The sequence below is a fragment of the Drosophila obscura genome, unplaced genomic scaffold (genome assembly GCF_018151105.1).
Source record: "Drosophila obscura isolate BZ-5 IFL unplaced genomic scaffold, ASM1815110v1 contig_150, whole genome shotgun sequence".
NCBI classification, from domain to species: domain Eukaryota; kingdom Metazoa; phylum Arthropoda; class Insecta; order Diptera; family Drosophilidae; genus Drosophila; species Drosophila obscura.
The window spans coordinates 309626-330800 of NW_024542736.1; the positions used below are offsets into that span (position 1 = coordinate 309626).

Consider the following 21175-nt stretch of genomic DNA (forward strand, 5'->3'; position numbering starts at 1 on the left):
AATGCAACTTTTGCTAGTACTTTCGCTTGTATACCTGGCACTTGCTCCGACCACAATGCATCCTCGATCAATAAACTCAACACATGCGTACATACATAAAATTAAAGAAGTAAAAAACATTTAAAAGTTTTGTTTAAAAATCTGTAAGTCCTTGAAAAAAATGCAATCCAGAATAAAGTGGAAGTTTAAGGGCTAATAGAGAATATTGTTATGGCTGCCATGAAAATGTGAAGAACAAACAAGACCTTTAATCTTCTGAGGGTGGTCGTAAATATGTCAGAGCCTGAAACCATCTACACTTGAGCTGGGAAACTGTTCTAGCACGGAGATTTAATCGAAACCTTCAAGCCAAACTATGCCACAACCAATTACTGTTAAACTTTCAAGTGAACTTTGTTTGCGCTTGGGCGGAGCTCTCTCTCTCTCTCCCCGGTGGACTCACTCACATGGACATGTGCTGTCGAGTGGCAGCTCCATGGTGTGTGGCTCTTTAGGCAGAGCTCCAGGTGAGCCTGGCTAATTGAAACATTTCAACTCAAACAACTGTGAGCGCTATATAGGTGGGGAAATACCAGGAGTAGCTGTATTTACTTGTACGGTTGACACTGTTGACTGCCAGGACTGGTGGCAATCACACTGATAATCCATTTTTAATAGACTCTCAACCGTTGTCAGCACTTGTGAGTGGAAATTGTACAATCAGGTGGCAGGGACACGCCTGGGAAGTGGCAGGAGCGGCAGCCAGATGTTTTTGTACAGGTAAGCAACGAGCATGACAATCTCGCTAACAGCCATTTGAAATTTCCGCTGGCTGTTGGGTACATGGCTGGAGGGTTGGCAATGGAATAGGAGTGGGAGTGGGAGGGGGATACAGGAAGTGAGTTGGATAAATCCCAGCCCACTTGGAAAGGATTGCGAGTGAAGTGTGGGAGGCTAATTGCCTAAATCTATCCCACATGGCCCACACAAGCTGGCAATTTGTAGGTCGGGTCTTTAATTAGCTGGCTAACAGGCTGTCGTCTAATTAATGAAAGAGCCAAGGCACAAGCACAAGTTGAGGCCGTAACAGTAGCTGTAACGGTAGCAGCAAGTTTGGGTTCGGCAGCAGCTTGCCACCAAATTGTATGAACAACATTTGCATAATGTGGCCACAGTCAAAGCCAAAGGCTCAGCAGGAGAACGGCATGTGGCAGGTGGCATGCGGCAGGCTTGGACGGAGCCTGCATGTCAGTGTGTATCTACTTGGAGCCTCAAGGATCGGCGCAGTGCAGTCCTTTGCATTTTTAATCAATGGCTTTAACCTTACCCTCCAGCCCCGCATCGCTCAATCAGCAGAAAGTGAACGCGCGTGGCATGAATAAATTAAAACGATTTCGTGCCACATTTTTTCTCAAAGATTTATTACAAAGAGCCACCGCGCTCGAGTGCGCTCCTCCTCCGACATTTCTCTGCTGCTGCCTCTTGCTGCTGCTGCTGATGAGGATGATTATGCTGCTTCTTATTGCTTTTCCTCCACTTTTTTTTTTTTTTTTTTGGCTGCTGCCAAAGATTGTTGCATATCAAATAGCGCCTAAGTGCTGGGCGTGTGCCTTCGAAGAGACGTGTGGCAGGCGGCGCCTGGTGCGTCCCACGCAAACAAATCAAATCAGAATCGAAGACTCTGGCGAGTTGAGTCGAGTCGAGGCGTCGTGCTTTTCGGCATTTTACGGCCTCGACTCCATTTATTTAAATTCAATTTTATATTAGCGGCACTCACTTTCGCCTTTATTACCAAAGGAATGACTTACAAAGTGGATTTGAAGGCGCCCATAAACGCTGGGCAGAGAAAGTTAGCCAGAAAGCAGGCAAGCGATTCCTATTCAGCTGAGGAATCCAAGCAGATGACAGGGAATTAAACAACGTCCTTCAATGTTTTCTCTAGTTTCCTCTTTTTATATAAATCGACCGGGGCCACCTGCAGGCTGTGCCACTCTTCGTAGGTCGACTCGTGCCTCGTGCTAGTCATCTCTCTATCAGTGTCAGACCCGTAACGTTGCCTGTCGAATGCACTAAAAATACTAATAAAAGTGTCCTTGGAATATGGGAGTATGTATAGGCAATACGACGCTAAGAGAGTGTGGCAGAGAGCACTCACTAAAAGCAGCTTGAGTGGCTTTTTGTGCGCCATTTAATTGACAGGAGTCACCTGCCTCATACAATTATGAATTGAGCTGCAAGGCAAATTAAATTTCCAGCCAGAGTAGGAATATATATATATGTGTGTACGTGTATTTTTAATTTGCAAATATTAAAAGCTTTCCTGATGTTCCAGTTAAAAGTTAAAAATGCTCGCTCTTAATTGCAAATTCTGCAAATCACTTTGCAGCATGCCTTAAATGCTTAAGCGGCTAATTAATTAAAAGTGAAAAACAAAGAGCCAACAATTGTTTCATTCTATTTTCTTTTTGCTTTCGGCTGGAAAAACACAAACAAAGCAGAGGGATAGAAATACGCCAGGACGTATGCAACGCTTTTTTTTGTTTTTGTTTTTTTTTTGTTTTTTTTTAATATCAGCAAGGCAAAGCCACTAATGAAAGTTGCTCTTGTTGTGGTTTGTCTGTTGTGGTAATTTCGGTCGTTGGATGTCCAGCAATGTTCAAAGTTGAAATACAATGTGGAAAGAGAAAGAAATGAAAGTCAAACAGCACATGAGGAACAAAGTCTTGCATTTACTACTGGCATAGTTTCACATTCTTTTGAGCAACCTGCAAATACAATAATAATACAATAATAAATGCACATCACAATTCATCCACTCCGAGTGGATTCTCCACTCTGGAATTTCACAGAAAGCTGGTAGAAATTGTCCACAGCTCAGGCACAGTATAAATATTTTAGCTGGCTCAAGGATAGCCTTCATGTGGGTCGAATATATGTATGTTACTTGTCTTATTTGCAATATGAAACATTATTAGACCTCAATGTCGGCGGACATGACCAACAAACCTTGTCAGCATTTGGGGGATAATAAAACAAACCCAATGGCAGGGCTAACGAAGGCTAGACAATTGACAGACGTACATGCAGGGGGGAAAAGAGGGACAGACAGACAGACAGACTGGCGAAGAGCCAGACAGATGGAGGAGAGAGTCGAGAAGTTAGTCACACTTTCACTTCTGACCTCATCCAAGTACGAGTATCTGGGTTCTTCGTGTCTGGCGAGTAAACAAAATCAAAGTGCACTCTCATGCTCAAGGGACCCGGACACGTCGAATCAGCCAGGGTCACGCACACACAAACACAATGGTAGCTCACCCACACACCTCACAGATACACAGATACAGATACAAATACACAGATACTTCCATTCTTCTATAGTGGAAATTCCACTGACTGATGCTAATAATGCGCTGCACACACTTTTGGGAGCACCAGGAGCACCTGCTGGAAAAGTGCTTTCCTGGTTTAATTTAAAATAATTACCGCCAAAAGCCACGGCAAACTATGCAGGAATTTCGTACGCTTGTATGTGTTTGTGTGTGTTTGTGTGTGGGTATCTGTGTCTACGTGAAATTTATGTGTGGCGTGTCAGTGTTCGGGTAAAATTTGTTGGCCATGTGCGCGTTATGTTGAAATTAATGAGCCAGTCCATTGCTCTACTTCATTGCCACGAGGACGCGTGGCGACAACAGCGGCAAGACTACACTGAGCGGCAGAGAACACACAACAAAGAGAGAGAGAGAGAGTGGGAGTGGGAGTGGCAGGCAGAAGGAGTGAATGGAATAGATGGTGATGAAGTCGCACAGACAAAAGCGGAAACAAGCACAACCAGCAGCTTCCGGCCAATGTAAATAAGGCACTAACCGAAAAACCCGCTGGCAAAAGATATGCATGATTACACACACACACACACACACACAGAGAGGCAGCCACAACGCAAACACACATACACTGGCATTTCTCTGCCACTCTGCCACGGACTTAACTTCAACTCATTTGCCAGGCAACCGAGCTCAATGATATTTTTGCGCATTTCCAAGCGCGACTTGCTACGACTTTGCCCCAAAACGACATTCTGTATTTATGGCCCACAACAACAATAACAACAGCAGACACACACAAACAAACACACACAACTACACATGCAACGCCATATACATATGTACACTGCAAGAAAATAAAGCTCAAGGCACATCGAATATCGAATTCAAAATTTACATGGACATGCATTGGTAACCTAAAAATACAAAAAACCATAACACAAATAAAAAATACATATTTTTTTGGATATTTTACGTAATTATTTATTTTTCTCATTTATTTCAAATAATTCTTTTAGTGCATTTTTTGTATATTAAGCGACAGAGCTGTGTGTTATTAATGGCCCTTGCTTTTGTTTGTTAAATTGTTAATACTCTCACATTTACGCGCCTGCAATTCACATGGCCATTTCATTGCCGCTACCGCTCCAGCTACCGTTTCCACTTCCACTTCCGCTTCTATCTCGCTCTCTCTCCCCCCTTCTCCCATGCTTCCTGCACTTTGAGCCGAACGAACGCGGTCAACGGCATAATGAGCTTCTCTGTTTTATTTATTTGCCGTTGCTGTTGCTGCTGTTTCGTTGGCTGCTTCCTTTATGCTGTTTAATCCTTTTCCTCTTCGGCATGTGAAAAGAGCTTATGACGAAGGTGAAGACCGGGATGGGCCGGGATGGGTCCGGGGTGGGCCCGGGGCTTAAGGCCAAAGGCTGAGGATGAGGTTGCTTTTTGTGTCCTTGCCGGCCAGCTACACGAAATAAAAATTCTCCATGGAACTGCTTTCAAAAGAAGCAAACTTATTGCATTGACATTTCATTCGTTGGGTCAAATCAGCCCAAAATCCCAGCTTAAAGGCCAAAAGAATCGGGTTTAATGTCAGCTATCATTTAATTCTGGCCCTTAAACGAATGGACAGAAATGTTTTGGCTACTCTGCGGATTTGAACCCATCCAATAGCTTCTCCAATCTTTGTAAAATATATTTAAATTTATTATAATCATACTGGAACGTGGAAAATCTTTGGATTGTGAAGTGTTCGCTGGAGGAATACTTTGAAATATAATTTCTAAAATTCCATACATTCATGCCTTCATATTTAAACCCCTAAATGAGACGTTTCACGTTCATTTCGTAGGAATAATTCGCCGTTTTGTCAACCTGTCTGATGCTTGCAGAAAGCTTCTTAAAGCATTTCATTTATGAGTTTTTCGTGTTTTTCCACCAGAAGGGAAAGCTTCCTGGCAATGCGAGAGTACGTTAATGTAACCCTGGTCCGTGCTCAGCATCCACTGCGCAGCTGTTCAAACTGTCAGCCGGCATTTGGATGCTGGCCCCCACACACACATCACACAAACCACCAGGCCATCGGGTGGCCCACTCCAATCTGAAGGCCCTGCAACAGGATAAAAGAAGGCAAATCAAAGGTTGCCTGCTCAGTGGATGTTCCATCCTCACAGGCAACGTTAGAGCGCAATTCAAAAGGAAATAAGAAAACAGCAGCATCTAAGCAAAAGGAAAACAGAGCGAAATTTGCCGCCTTGTGAAAATGTTTAGAATCAGTTGTTAGACACCGAAAGATAAGCGAGTGCTCTGAAGATAAGTGCGCCAATTGGGTGAAGTGATTTAATTAGTTGAAATTGTAAACTGCGATTGAAAGCCGCCCGAAGATGCGACCCAGAGGCAAGGAAAACAGGCGACTTTTGGTGCTGCCGCTGCTGCTACTCCAATTAATCTGCAATTGCCGAGAGGCAGCGGCACTGCCAGACATCATCAAGATTGGTAAGTTGCGGATACGAATCCTTGAGGGGCTGTCAAAAAATATACCGATGGAATCCAAAATTCCATCCGATTTTACGCATCGCATCTCTACACTGTATCGATTTTTTTCACGTCATAATCAAGAGCGCGTGCCTCTCTATAAATGTTTGTTTGTGTGTGTGTGTGTGTGTCTAAAAATACGCGAGTGTGTAAGTGTGTATCTGTGTTTTGTTTGTTTTCGTTCTCATACCCGGTGGAGCTCCAGCAGCTCCCCGTTCCCCATACCCACTGCAACAAAATTATTGGACACATTTGTATTTACATATCTGTAACATGGTTCTTTACCTTCCTTTATCATTTATCGCCGCAGGTGGGCTCTTTCATCCCTCCGACGACCATCAGGAGCTTGCCTTCCGCCAGGCCGTGGACCGCATCAACGCCGACCGCTCCATTCTGCCGCGCTCCAAGCTTGTGGCCCAAATCGAGCGCATCTCCCCCTTCGACAGCTTCCATGCCGGCAAACGGGGTGAGTTTCAGGGGGTGAGTGGTGAGTGGCGGGGGTCGCCAGTTGTTGCCTTGCCCTGCTTTTGGCGCCGTGCCCTTTACCTGATGCTTTTAGCTGCATATTTGATTTGGACATTTTCCCATATCGTCCTTTGTTCTGCTCTGATGATGCGATGTGTTCGCCTTTTGTTTTCTTATTTATGACTTCACTCTAACCCTTTTTTTTTGCTCATCCGTATGCGCATCCGTATCCGTATTTGATTTGTGATTTATGTTATGTTAATTGACGCCTTGGGAACCGGCAACTCTCTTGTATGTAACTCCATTACGGACAATTAATGCAACTTGATGGCATTGTTGCACATTTCGGGCGCCCATATAAATCATGAATAATTTATTGCAGCACTAATTGTCAACAGGCAGGGTAATAGCAGTCCAAATTCCATCAAGACAAGTAATATTCAATAATCTAAAAATAAATTTAAATTTAAATTATGCATGTGATGATTGGTGGATAAAGTGAACATATAAGTATATAATTTGATTTGATTTGCCATGCATTTTCCCCCCCCTATTACTGCAAGTTCCCTGGTACTAAAACTATTAGCTTTATAAGCTTGAAATTACGTTAATGGATGGCAGCATCACAATCAAATCAACATCATCAGGGGAGCAATCTGAGATGTTTGATAATAAACTCAGCAAATTTTCAGTATGCAATTTCAAGTTTAATATCTCGAAGAAGAAAAGCAGAAGGAAGTTAAAAGTTTAAGCATTGCAGATAAGTCGTAAAGCGGGAGACAGCGGAGGACGTAAAGGGAGCGCCCCCAACTGTCGAATATTCTGTGATAAATGAGACACAAACGACGCTGAAGGTAGCCCAATACTCATGGCCAAAAAATACCTTGCGGCCCATTAAGAGAAGCCAAAGTAAAACACTTTTCAGCACGACAGTAACGAGCCGGGCCGGGCCGGGCCAGGCCAGTCCGGGCTGAGCTAAGCCATTCCCCCATATACCCCCCACACCACATTGCACATACAAAGAGACGTACACACACACACACACACACACATGTGCCCAGAGGATGTTAACCGCATCACCGACTCGAAGCATCGAAGTGCACCTGCACCTGCAGCTGCAGCAGCCGCACCTGCACTTACACGTGCTTAGTGGGTTTGATGAGGCAAAGGATGCTGACAGACAGAGGCAACCGTACAGAGAGGGTTGGCATGGGCATGTTGATGTGGGGGTTGATTTTAGTGGATGGGGAGAGAGTTGAAAGGAAACGCCAAAAAGGCAAAATGAAATTATGTCATACTCAAGTGCATTTTAAATATGCGAACGAGGCTAACTGAACATTACCCTAGCCCCAAGCACATTACTGCGCTGCTACTTTGGCTCTTTTTTCTGTTTTGTGTGCCTTTTTTTGGCGAATCCGTGCGCCCCCTGAGTCAAGTCATAGCTTGAGATTATCTTCCCCCACAATACAGATGCTTGTAGCTCAGCTGAATAAAATTGGATTGGGGATTGGGGATTGGAGATTGGAGAATGGGAAACGAATGAGAATGGGAAACTGAACCAAGGCAGCATATTACTTGGAAATCAATTTTTGTGACTTTTAAGCTCTTTGGGGGATTTGTGTTTCACTCAATTTGCCATAAGGAAAAACTACAAAGTTTGCTCCACGCAGAACATGTGTTCAGCAATCAATGTACGAGTAGGAGTACGAGTCTGTGGTTGATACTATTTCTCAGCGGTTTGGTTTTATTGTCAATTTGGAATTGTTCGAAAGGGAGGTGCATTCGGCATGGGCATGGGAATTACCACGATAATGAAGTTTCCAAATGTAAGCTTTTGAAAGTGCAGCCAGCCAGCCAACTGCTTACAACTGTCTCAATATTTCTAAGCTACTGCTACTGCTACTTCTATTCGTTCTCCTTTTATATAGACCAAGTGCACTTTTGTTTGTCTTTCAGTTTGCGGTTTATTGAACATTGGTGTCGCTGCCATATTCGGACCACAATCCTCGCATACCGCCAGCCATGTACAGAGCATTTGTGACAACATGGAAGTAAGTATGAGGCTGAATGTGTGTGTTTGGGAATGTGAATGAAGCAGCTGGAATGCAATTGCTTACAAAAGTAGGATAATGGCAATAATGGTGCTCTGCCCTCCCCCCACTCATTGTAGATACCACATTTGGAGAATCGCTGGGACTACCGACTGAGGCGGGAGAGTTGCCTGGTGAACCTTTATCCGCATCCTAATACACTCTCAAAGGTATGAATATGCAACCTAGCACTGGCACTGCCACTTCCACTGCCACTTCCACTTACATCGTTGTGTTTGAATTAAGGCTTATGTGGATATTGTACGGCATTGGGGCTGGAAGACATTCACCATAATCTACGAGAACAATGACGGCATCGTGCGATTGCAGGAGCTGCTCAAGGCACACGGCATGACACCGTTTCCTATTACAGTGCGCCAGCTAAGCGACAGTGGGGATTACCGGTACGTGAATAATATACTTACAATATTTACATGCCCCACATAACATGCCCCTATGCACCTATGCCCCATCCCCACCCCCACCCCCACCCACACACAGTCCTCTGCTGAAGCAAATCAAGAACTCAGCCGAGGCGCACATTGTCCTGGACTGTTCCACGGAACGCATTCACGAGGTACTCAAGCAGGCGCAGCAGATCGGAATGATGAGCGACTACCATAGCTATCTGGTTACATCGCTGGATCTGCACACCGTCAACCTGGATGAGTTTCGGTATGGCGGCACGAATATTACCGGATTTCGGCTAATCAACGACAAGATCGTCTCGGATGTGGTGCGCCAGTGGAGCATCGATGAGAAGGGCCTGCTGCGATCGGCCAATCTGACCACAGTGCGCTCGGAGACGGCTCTGATGTACGATGCGGTGCATCTGTTTGCCAAGGCACTGCACGATCTGGACACCTCGCAGCAGATCGACATTCATCCGATCAGCTGTGACGGCCAGAGCACCTGGCAGCACGGCTTCAGCCTGATTAACTACATGAAGATCGTCGAGATGAAGGGCCTCACCAATGTGATCAAGTTCGATCATCAGGGCTTTCGCACCGACTTCATGCTGGACATTGTGGAGCTGACCCCAGCGGGTATACGCAAGATCGGCACCTGGAACTCCACCCTACCCGATGGCATCAACTTTACGCGCACCTTCAGCCAAAAGCAGCAGGAAATTGAGGCGAATCTGAAGAACAAAACGCTAGTGGTGACCACCATACTGGTAATGCTATAGCCAATTGTCTGATTCATTCCATTAACTCTTTATCCTTGGATTTTTCTGTGTAGAGCAATCCGTATTGCATGCGCAAGGAATCGGCGGTGCCGCTCAGTGGCAACGATCAGTTCGAGGGCTATGCAGTGGATCTCATTCATGAGATCTCCAAGTCTCTAGGTTTCAACTATAAAATACAACTGGTACCCGATGGCAGCTACGGCAGCTTAAATAAGTTAACGGGGTAAGAAATGCTAATTGGCACCCAAGAGTACCCTAAATGAAATCCTTATTCCTTATTTTAGAGAATGGAATGGGATGATACGGGACCTGCTGGAGCAGCGTGCAGATCTGGCCATAGCGGATCTCACCATCACATTTGAGCGGGAACAAGCTGTGGACTTTACCACACCTTTCATGAATCTGGGTGTATCCATTCTGTACCGCAAACCCATCAAGCAGCCGCCCAACTTGTTCTCCTTTCTGTCGCCCTTGTCGCTGGACGTTTGGATCTATATGGCCACAGCCTATTTGGGTGTCTCCGTGCTGCTCTTCATTCTGGCCAAGTACGTTGAAGTAATTAATATTTTATTTGCTACGAAAAATGTTTTTTTTTTACAGATTCACGCCGTACGAGTGGCCAGCCTACACCGATGCCCATGGCGAAAAGGTGGAGAGCCAGTTCACGCTGCTCAACTGCATGTGGTTTGCCATTGGATCGCTGATGCAACAAGGCTGCGACTTTCTGCCCAAGTAAGCAATGAGCCCCCATAACTTGGATTCTTGGCTTGAGCTAATTAATTTTAAATGTTTTTTAGGGCTTTATCCACTCGCATGGTGGCGGGCATTTGGTGGTTCTTCACCCTGATTATGATCTCCTCGTACACTGCCAATTTGGCTGCCTTTTTGACTGTCGAACGCATGGACTCGCCCATCGAGAGTGCCGAGGACTTGGCCAAGCAGACGCGAATTAAATACGGCGCCCTCAAGGGCGGCAGCACAGCGGCTTTCTTTAGGGTAAGTGCGAGAAATAGTTAATCCAAAGACAAAGAATTTATTTCCATTGCAATTGACAGGACTCGAAGATCTCCACATATCAGCGCATGTGGTCGTTCATGGAATCAGCTCGTCCCTCCGTCTTCACAGCCAGCAATGGCGAAGGCGTCGAGCGTGTGGCCAAGGGCAAAGGTGCGTCAAAATAAACTATAAACTTAATTTTTAATATACCCATCATATATATGTATGTCTTCAGGTTCGTATGCATTTCTGATGGAGTCCACATCCATTGAGTATGTGACCGAACGCAATTGCGAATTGACGCAAGTCGGCGGCATGTTGGACACCAAAAGCTATGGCATTGCCACACCACCAAGTAGGTCACGAAAAATGGACACATCCCGGGGTGCATTAATCTTCATTTCCATATATTTAGATTCACCTTACCGCACTGCCATCAATAGTGTCATACTCAAGCTGCAGGAGGAGGGAAAGCTGCATATACTGAAAACCAAATGGTGGAAGGAGAAACGCGGCGGTGGCAAGTGCCGCGTGGAAACCTCCAAGTCATCGTCGGCGGCCAACGAACTGGGCCTGGCCAATGTGGGTGGTGTTTTTGTGGTGCTAATGGGCGGCATGGGCGTGGCCTGTGTCATAGCTGTCTGTGAGTTTGTATGGAAGTCACGCAAGGTCGCTGTCGAGGAGCGTCTCAGTGCGATTCTCAATGAATGAGAAAAGTCATAAACCCGGGATGAATGGGTTTAAAGCAGATGAAGCAAAATCGAGTACGAGTATGGGTAATGGAACTTCAATCAAAAATGCAAGTAAAAGTGGAAAATGTGCAATCCCATAGAGAGCATAAATCAAGAACAATACGATTAAATACACGTATGTATGTCGCCCGATGTCGCTATCCCACGCAGTCGTAGTACTTAGATTTTCAATATATATTCAATATTTTTGGGAATTACATATGTAGATTGTACGCTGCCACAAGGAGAGCCACCCACGAATATTTGAACAACGTTCAAAAATGCGACAAGAATCAAGAAATAAAACAAGCAAACAAACCAAACAAACCAAACAAACAAACAAACCAAAAATATATACACTAAAACTGCATACATATGACAGATATATACACATGTATGTATGTATATTAATTCGTAGTATATTTATGGTTATACATACTTATACTCCCTTTTCGTATAATACACGTAATAATCATATATACATAAACTAAAAGAAAACAAAACAAAAAACACTAAAGGAACCACAACGCAACAACGCAACAACTTACAACAAATCGAAATCGAATCGTATTGCATTTATATTTGAAAGCATTTTTGGGAATTGACCTATAGAAGTAATTGTAGCTAAATTATATATACACACATGCATACACACACACACACACACACACACGTGAGAAAAGCATATATATACAAAGCCCATAATACAGACAACAAGATCAGCGTATTCGTATCTCCCCTTAGGATGTCTGGACACAATTTACACCAGCAAACAAAACAAAACAAAAGCGATGATAAAATTCCGATATTTTCAACGGACCTTAGTCGGTAGATCTAACCTAAGTGAACTGTAACTTTTAGCTTAGACATATACAATACCACCCTACCCCTCCCCCTTCTATCTAGTTCCCCCGCCCCCTCCTCTAACTGCCCTCATCCTCAAGTTATTGTAAGATTGTAAAATGTAATTATCGCGCATACAGGCAATTATGACAACAACAAAAAAGAAAACAATTTCATAAAATTACTTATAATTAAATAAAGCAAGTTAACAAAAATATCATCACCAAAAAATCTTTATACGAATCCCCGCCCCCCAATCCCAAATTCGATATGGATACCCAATCTGATGAACACCTGCGACCAATTGAACGTTGCTTGATGTGTGTGCCTGTCCGACGCCTAACCGCAAACCGTCAATCATTGCCTTCAGCCGATTCCCAGTTCACCTTCTCCCCCGCAATGAATTTTTCATGGGCCCTGCACGCGCTGCCCACGGCTGAGGCACTGCTGAGGCACTGCTGCATGCAGTCGTCCAATCGCCAGGGTTTTTAATTGGAATTTGTGTTATCAGAAAGAGGTTACCTCGTTGGCTGGGCTGTCTTGCCGCTCGCAGTTGCCTTTCAGTTATCCTGGCGGCATGAGGTCATCGGTTTGTCTTCTGCTCCTTTTCGGATTTCAGCTCTACGTCTTTTCGGTCCCCGTGGCGGCTAATGACTTTTCCTCATTTCTGAGTGCCAATGCATCACTGGGTGAGTTCTGTTTGAGCGGTGGTTAAAGCCCAGTCTCCACTAATCCAGCTGTGTTTAGCTGTTGTGGTGGACCATGAGTACATGACCAGACACGGCCAGAATATTATGGCCCATTTCGAGAAAATCCTCAGCGACATCGTGCGAGAGAACATGAAGCATGGAGGCATCAATGTGCGATACTTTCGCTGGAATGCGGTGCGCTTAAAAAAGGGTAAGAACTGAGGTTGTTCTGTGGCACACACTTGCTCTATGTATGTGAGCATATATCGCAGATTTTCTGGCTGCCATTACGGTGTCGGACTGTGCAAACACCTGGAACTTCTACAGAAGCACACAGGAGACGTCAGTGCTGCTGATTGCCATCACAGACTCCGATTGTCCACGTTTGCCCATAAATAAAGCTTTGATGGTGAGCCATACATTATCCCTACATATTGTCAGGCAATCCAATCCCATTGGCCTTGTTGCATAGGTGCCATTGGTGGAGCATGGCGATGAATTGCCGCAGATCGTACTCGATGCCAAGGTACAACAGATTCTCAATTGGAAGACGGCAGTAGTGCTGGTGGATCAATCCATAAGTGGGTACTTATGACTAGTCTCTCAAATGCTCCAGCAATGAAATCAAATTTTAATTTCAGTGGATGAGAACTCCGAGCTGATCAAGTCCGTGGTGCACGAGAGCACCACCAATCACATAGCGCCAATATCATTGATTCTCTACAAGATTGACGACTCGCTGCGGGGCCAGAATAAACGTGCGGCACTGCGTCATGCGCTCTCCCACTTTGCGCCAATGAATCACGAGCAGAAGCACCAACAGTTCCTCGTTGTGTCCAAATATTACGAGGACATCATAGAGATTGGCGAGACAATGAACATGTTCCATGTGGGCAATCAGTGGATGTTCTTTGTGTTGGACAATATGCGTCAGAGCTTCGATGCCAGCACAGTGACCATCAATCTGGCGGAGGGAGCCAATATAGCCTTTGCCCTGAATGAAACGAAGACCGAGTGCATGGACACGCTCAACTGTACGATATCCGAGGTAAGTCTGGCTCTGGTGACGGCCATTTCCCAGATGACGATCGAGGAGCAGTCCATATACGGTGAGATCTCCGATGAGGAGTGGGAGTCCATACGTTCCACCAAGCAGGAAAGGCAGAATGAGATTCTAGAGTACATGAAGGTAATGCTCAAGCGTTTTTTTTTTCATGTATTAACAAGCTCAATACATACCGAATGTTTGGCAGGATTACCTCAAGACCAACAGCAAGTGCGCCAGCTGTGCCCGCTGGAGATTTGAGACAGCCATCACCTGGGGCAAGAGCCAGGAGAATCGACAATTTCGCACAGGTGAGTCCAGTCCAGGCTAAGCTGCTGCCATAGGTGTTCATCAGCTGGAACTCTTAGCTCCCACGAGGGATGCCAGGAACCAGAACTTTGAGTTTGTCAACTTTGGCTACTGGAGCCCACTGCTGGGATTCGTTTGCCATGAGCTAACATTCCCGCACATCGCGCAGCACTTCCGTAATATCACCATGGACATTGTGACGATGCATGTGAGAGACTTTTGAATCAGGAATATAATCCGTATATCCGTAATATATTGGCTTCAATTTGCGCGTAGAACCCACCCTGGCAAATACTCACCAAGAACAGCCAAGGCGTCATTGTCGAACACAAGGGCATTGTCTTGGAGATACTGAAGGAGCTGAGTCGGGCCCTGAACTTTAGCTATTACCTGCACGAGGCAACATCCTATGAGGATGCATATTCCCTCAGTCAGAACACGAACGAAAGCGTAAGTGAAAGACCCCTCCCTCCCCCGCTCCAGCACCACCCTGGTTGCAGCAGTTTCGACTCAGCGGTTTGCTTTCTTTCAAAGGACGAACTGTTGGGTTCAATGACCTTTGGCATACCCTATCGCGTGGTGGAAATGGTTCAGGGCAATCAATTCTTCATGGCCGCAGTGGCCGCCACCGTTGAGGATGCCGATAAGAAGCCGTTCAATTACACCAAGCCGGTGAGCGTGCAGAAGTACTCCTTCATCACCCGCCAGCCGGATGAGGTGTCACGCATCTATCTGTTTACGGCGCCGTTTACCACAGAGACCTGGGGATGCCTGGTGGGCATCATCTTGCTGACGGCACCCATGCTGTATGCCATCAATCGCCTTGCGCCGCTGCAAGAGCTCCAAATCCACGGTCTATCATCGGTCAAGAGCTGCTTCTGGTACATCTTTGGGGCGCTGCTGCAACAGGGTGAGTAAATCAACTCAAAAACAAAAACCATCACACATCTCTGGATATGGGACAGGTGGCATGTACCTGCCAAGAGCGGACAGCGGACGACTGGTGGTGGGCTTCTGGTGGATTGTGGTGATTGTGCTGGTGACCACGTACTGCGGCAACCTAGTGGCTTTCCTCACGTTCCCCAAGTTCCAGCCGGGCGTTGACTATCTGAATCAGCTGCAGCGGCACAACGAAATCACACAATATGGCCTACGAAACGGAACCTTTTTCGAGAAGTACGTGCAACGAACGACGCGCGAGGACTTCAAAAACTATTTGGCCAGGGCGATTATCTACAACAATGGCCAGGCCGAGGATATTGAAGCGGTGAAGCGTGGCGAGCGCATCAACATCGATTGGCGCATCAATCTGCAGCTGGTTGTGCAGCAGCACTTTGAGCGGGACAAGGAGTGCCGTTTTGCCCTGGGCAAGGAGAGCTTTGTGGACGAGCAGATAGCCATGATTATGCCCTCGCAGAGCGCTTACTTGCACCTGATCAATCAGCACATAGATCGAATGTTTCGCATGGGTTTCATCGAGCGCTGGCACAGAACCAATCTGCCCAGCGCGGACAAGTGCAATGGCAGGAGCATCCTCAGGCAGATCACGAATCACAAGGTGAACATGGATGACATGCAGGGCTGCTTTCTGGTGCTGCTGCTTGGCTTTGTTGTGGCTCTATTTGTTGGCTGCATCGAGTACTGGTTCTATCGCCTCTACGTCCAAAGCGAGAGTCGCAAGCCGACCGTTTTCACCAATTGAGAAACATTACACGGACGAGTGGCGTCGGGTTACAACTTGAAAATTTGTAAAATAGTTTGTTTAATTCTTGAAAATTACTTTATGAACATCATTATGCATTAAACGATAGCGACTTGTTCATCATCCCAGAGACACGGGATTCACACTTTACGTGGAGTTGGCGTTGGGGCCACGACGACGGCCGAAGCCCTGGACAAAGTTCACGAAGCGGCGATTGTACTGGATCCTGCGCTTGGCGCGGCCGGTCTTCTTCTTCTTCTTCTCCTGCTTCTCCACCTTGGGGGTCTGTCCCTTGACCTTACCGGCACGAGCCAGAGAACCGTGCACCTTACCACCAAGCATCGGAATGTTGATGTCCAGCTCGAAGGAGCTGAGCGCGGTCACGGGCGTCTCGTTGGCCAGAGTGGTGCCCTCGCAGTTGAGGCTCACCTCCTCGGCGTTGAAGCCATGCAGCTGGGCGAGCTGGTTCTGCATTCCGAGAAACAACAATTAGGTTAGGGTTGTGCTTCTACTGCTCTTTTTGTTGTTGTTGTAGCCGTCTGTACTCACCTTGACTCCAGCGATGGTGGCATCCTGGGACACCTCCAAAGCTTCAATGGTTTCAAATCCACGTACGAAAAGCTGCATCTTGACGCGATCTGCAACCGAACGGCGATAGAGAGACAAATTAGTTTCCATTGTAGCAGAGGCGTAGCAAAGCGAAACACGTGTGCCGATTCAATCACTCATTTCAACATTTCTCATGCGTTGAGACTTTGGCATTTCATGCTCCGAACATTCAGTGCACACTCGATCACATATTTTCACCATATTTGTTATTGAATATCCATTTTTTTCATATTATTTAGCAAAAAATTATTGTCTCACCTTGTCACTCGGTGTGCGGAATCGAAAAAGAAAGATGGCGAGGCAGGGTTGCATTTTCAGGGTGGCAGGGCTGCAGAAATATACCGAATATACCGTCTCATTTTCACAATATACCAAAACACCATCATCTGGTATTTAAATAATCCGCAAATTTCCAGGCCGATAGTTTTCAAATGCAGCCCTAAAAACATGGAATGGCAATACAAAATAGTTCCCGCCACTAACCATACAGTATGTATGGTATGGTTGCCGCCTAGACATATTTAAACGTGCAGTTTCCATTGAAGTTTTCGATATTTTCAGACCAAAAAATCGATGAAACATCGATGTTTCTAACATTTTTGTGTAGCTTAACCCATTATGTTCCGAAGGGACGTGAAGGTACAATTATTTTTTCATTAAATTATTATAATAAGCGTGGCATATCAAAATTTCATCAAGCTGTATTATTTAATATATACAACTAAAAATCAACTTTTTAATCATTAAAATATGGAAATTTTATTCTAAAAACATCGATGTTTAAAAAAAATCATCGATGTCGCAGCTTTTCTCCACCTCTAGTTCGGCGGCCGACGCTTCGTTTTCCTGAAAATTCAATTTGCTTTGCCTTGCAATAATTCAGCAAGCGTATCAATTAGAGTACAGCAAATAAACAAACATGATGCCCAGCCAAGCATTCGAGATGAGTGCCGTCTGTGAGAAGCTAATGTGCAATATATGGACTCTGCGTCGGCCAGAATAGACAGGCACAAAAGTGCGCCAAAACCCTAGGACAACCAATACCGCAGCGGGCGGACTAGTGCTATCATCACCTGTGCTGCATTCATTCAAAGGAACAACTCATGTACTCGAGCATCGCACAGCCAGCAAATATATCCTGGCAATCGCTAACCCAACTCTTGAAAGGATTGTGGAAACGCCTGTATTCGCCCAAATCGCCATATCTAGCGCTGCCAGCGCCCCCTCCAAAGCCAGCAGATACAACGCAGTACGAACCACAGAAAGCAGAAGAGGTAAGATAGCGGAAAATCAACGCAAAGTAAGCCTAACCATTCATGATAGCTGGCCACAAGAGCCGCTACCTGCCCGATATCCATGGCACAAACAGAGCCACACACACACACGAACAACAAATCGGGTGAACGGCTGATTTGCAACAAACACGCGCGCAGCAGTGTTGCCACTTCGTATTGGAAAGAGTGGTAATATCATTTTGTGTGATGTACGATTGAAATGAATCGTGAAACTGCAGCTGCATTTAGATCCGTTTAAACAAATGCCGCTTTATACTATATAAAAAACAAAAACAAAATATATATATTGTTTGCGTGCACAATTTTCCGACGAGTTGGCAGCTCTGCTGCCTTCGGCAAACCAATATGGCAGCTCTTGGCCTCAGACGTGGTGAATTTAATAACCAAGTGACGTGAATTTATTGAAAAAAAAAACACAATTTGCGTAGAAAGGATTGTAATTATCCCAGTGATCGGTGGCTATTGTGGTGCACCAAATAGTAAAGCCACCCCCCGAGGGTAGAGTTGCGAAATCCGGCCGTGGGCAAACAAAATTGTCCAACACACGCTTCCACAAGCAGCTGCGTAAATTGGACGCGCTGCTGGGTCAAAGACAATACAACAAAAATCAATTTCGCGCTGCTTTTTTGGCTTTCTAAGAGTGTCTCCGCGTGCTAAAACCAATAGCCAGAGTTGAAAGGTAGTTTTAGCATATAGTTGAAGTTTCTCCGAAATGTTTGCATTGCCTGCCACCCACCCCTCCCCCCCAAAAATGTGTGCATTGTGGGCTGATTTCCCCACACGAACAGCATTGCAATTTATATATGTACATGGGTGTGTGTGGACGGGTGTATGTGCATGTACATGGCGTGCCAGCTGTATTTCCCCCACTCTACTCACCTTTGCACGGAGTATTGATGGAGGGAGGGGAGGCGGTGGCAGGCAGCTGCCTGCTTTGTCCAATTCACATCACAGTATCATTTGCCTCAAAATTCATTCAGATAGATATTTGTACTATATCCGGATTTGAATCTCGATTTTTAAAGATGCCCAGAACACGAAGACGCCACCATTCAAGGGATCGCTCCTCGGCCGGCACACGAGACAAGCGGAGACGACTCGACACTGCCGACCATTCGCCACCCATGCCAGAAGCACCGTCGCCGTAAGTTCTATTCCATCTCTCTCGAGCGAGAGTCAGTTTGGTTGTTGTATTAGGTGGCGATCATTGGCATATTTCAATTATTATTATTTCCAATTTTCATAAACAGGCCGCGCATTACCAAGACACATCACACCAGGTCCGCGGCCAAGCGAAGGAGGCACGAGCTAGATGCCAAGAACGCCATCCCCATTCCCAAGGAGCCCACGTAAGTTTTTATTTTGTTTTGTGTTTGATTTTTGTTGTATTTGACCTTTTAGAATACTGAATATTAGATTTTCTCTCTGGTTTGAGCAGTTTTAGTTGCAAAGGGGTTTCTACCAAAGTTTTGAAGGAATCTTCTCTCCTATCACCGTTTGTTTTTGCCATAAATTGTTCATTTATTTGGATTATATTTGAATAATATGCCAAGATGGACTGTAAGATCTGCTGAGATCTCTGTGCCTTTTTTTTTTTGTGTATTTTCTGCATATGAGAATCTTTTTTTCACTTTCTTGGGGGTACCATCTTATGTGTTCTTCTATAGTAAATTTTCTTCAATAATCTCTTTTCTTCTTCCAAAAAAACAAAAAAAAACAACAACAAAAAAACAGTACCATTAAATTGTTTCACACAAAATATGATTGGGGAAAAGTGTTTCCCGGAAGATATAAGTTTATCTGCTGTCGAACAGGGTCTACTTACCGATCCACGGGTATTCCCAAGCAGTCATCATTGCTGAGCCATGGCTATTTCCAGGGTGTCGCTGTCGGTGTCAGTGGCAGTGTCCAATCCAGTCAGAGTGTCCTGCCCACGCAGCTTTTGTTGGTGGGGACTCCTTGGACTCGCTTTCTTTCAATGGCTTGTAGGCAGTCGTGTATTTAATGGCCAAGCAGCAGCAGCAGCAGTCATGGCCCGTAAGACAAATTAACATTTGGCCATAAAAGGCAAGTGAAATTTGCGCTTGTTCCTGGACAGTCGGACAGTCAGCCTGTGGCTGGGGGCCAAGTGTGATGGGAGAGTCATCCTCTTCAGTCGGCTTACTGTAAATTAAGTCAGATTCAGATTCAGCGATTTCTTTGTGCGTTTGACCCCCTTCGGAGGCGGACTTGGGACGTATGGGATTGCAGTAGGGTGAGGTGGTGGGAGTGCCGATCCTGGTGGGGCGGGGTGTCTGTATCGTCTGTCCATTGCTGCTGCTGCATTTCCTTGCCTTAATTTATGCGCCTGCGTATTTAAAGCGTATTTGCATATTACTCAAAACAACGCGCGCAGACAACGCAGTGAGGCGCAACGATGTTGTCGCATTTATTATTGTTTAATGCACTTGGCTTGGCCTTTTTAGGAATTACCACAGATAAAGAGCAGCATCCAACAACTCTCCCTCCCCCGCCACAGGGGAGTTGTCTCATTTAACAATTTATCTGCCACTAGCAGCAACAGACACCAGCCACAGTTGCTTTCTTTGTGCGATAAAATGACGTTTTTCATGTGCGCCACTCGGCATTGTTTATTAACCTTTTGAATTTTGCAATAAAACACGCTTAATAAGTGTTCTTGAACCAAAGAGAGAGCGAGAGAGAGTGAGAGATCGGCAGTCGGCAGATTAATTGCCAAAGTCTGGTTGCTGCAACGCGGAAGTATCCCAAAAATGTCTCAAAATGCAGCCCAAATATGAAAAATCACAACAGAATCTGTCCATGTGGAAATAGTCTGAAATGTTCTTCCGCTTTTCGCATTTTATTGCTTTTGATTAATTCTCAATTTCAATCAGTTTTTTATGTAAATTGTTACAAAAAGAAATTCGTATCACGCATCGCGGTCGCTCTGCGGCGAAGGCGACTCAGTCTCTGTTACGGCGAATTCAGCGTCAGAGACGGAGACCCAACACCACCAACATACATGCTCGATCGATCAACTGTAAACTGGAAATGTGTGCATGTATGCATGGCTGTGTGTTTGTGTGAGCAGCGAAGTCGAGCAGCGGGCCCCAACCGACACTTGTTCGCTGCGAACATATCCCCAACGAAATCAAACCGAAAACTTGCACGCGAATGAATGGAGGTGCTTGCTGCTGCCTTCTTCGGTCGTCGTCGCCGCCGCTGTGCAACCCCAACAGAAAAGTGTTTTATATAGAAAATATAAAAAAAAGTAAGGCCTCAAGCTCTCAAGAATCGGCTAAAATATTGTTCATAATCTTTAACAAATGCAGCTGTCAAGTGTGTGTTTCTGTGTGCACTGCATATTGAGTGGCCAAA

At 45.4% G+C, this 21175-nt stretch overlaps 4 protein-coding genes across 4 annotated transcripts in view; 3 read left to right on the forward strand and 1 right to left on the reverse strand.

Moving 5' to 3' along the window:
• The first annotated feature begins 5419 nt into the window (after nucleotides 1-5419).
• Nucleotides 5420-11643, forward strand: LOC111066413 (glutamate receptor ionotropic, kainate 2). Its single transcript, XM_041596446.1, is given in 13 exon segments — nucleotides 5420-5795; nucleotides 6145-6300; nucleotides 8256-8350; nucleotides 8470-8559; nucleotides 8636-8793; nucleotides 8891-9566; nucleotides 9632-9801; nucleotides 9863-10177; nucleotides 10179-10310; nucleotides 10376-10574; nucleotides 10634-10745; nucleotides 10810-10929; nucleotides 10990-11643. Coding segments are annotated over 13 exon segments (2631 nt in total). The 5' UTR covers nucleotides 5420-5683; the 3' UTR covers nucleotides 11286-11643.
• Nucleotides 11644-12647: 1004 nt separating this feature from the next.
• On the forward strand, nucleotides 12648-16365 carry LOC111066439 (ionotropic receptor 93a). Its single transcript, XM_022355066.2, is given in 9 exon segments — nucleotides 12648-12837; nucleotides 12896-13048; nucleotides 13110-13418; nucleotides 13479-14026; nucleotides 14091-14193; nucleotides 14251-14399; nucleotides 14468-14641; nucleotides 14726-15101; nucleotides 15157-16365. Coding segments are annotated over 9 exon segments (2661 nt in total). The 5' UTR covers nucleotides 12648-12725; the 3' UTR covers nucleotides 15894-16365.
• On the reverse strand, nucleotides 15937-16861 carry LOC111066441. The gene is made up of 3 exons (XM_022355068.2): nucleotides 16761-16861; nucleotides 16443-16531; nucleotides 15937-16361 (listed from the first exon to the last, which is right to left on the reverse strand). The coding sequence occupies exons 2-3, from the start codon at nucleotides 16518-16520 to the stop codon at nucleotides 16041-16043; spliced, it is 399 nt and encodes a 132-aa protein (XP_022210760.1). The 5' UTR covers nucleotides 16521-16531; nucleotides 16761-16861; the 3' UTR covers nucleotides 15937-16040.
• A 478-nt stretch (nucleotides 16862-17339) lies between these two features.
• LOC111066437 (serine/threonine-protein kinase Doa) overlaps nucleotides 17340-21175 on the forward strand; it is a 39813-nt gene continuing 35977 nt past the window's right edge. Inside the window, exons 1-3 of the mRNA XM_022355064.2 lie at nucleotides 17340-17776; nucleotides 18823-18941; nucleotides 19048-19146. Coding sequence (XP_022210756.1) covers nucleotides 17606-17776; nucleotides 18823-18941; nucleotides 19048-19146 — 389 coding nt within the window. The 5' untranslated portion in view covers nucleotides 17340-17605. The remainder of the gene's footprint in view (nucleotides 17777-18822; nucleotides 18942-19047; nucleotides 19147-21175) is intronic.

Excerpts from the sequence above, each read along its gene's own strand:
- LOC111066441 (XM_022355068.2), bottom strand. The coding sequence starts at position 16,520 with ATGCAGCTTTTCGTACGTGGATTTGAAACCATTGAAGCTTTGGAGGTG. Across the intron at positions 16,362-16,442 it reads CCACCATCGCTGGAGTCAAG|AACCAGCTCGCCCAGCTGCA; the intron begins GTGAGTACAGAC and ends CTCGGAATGCAG.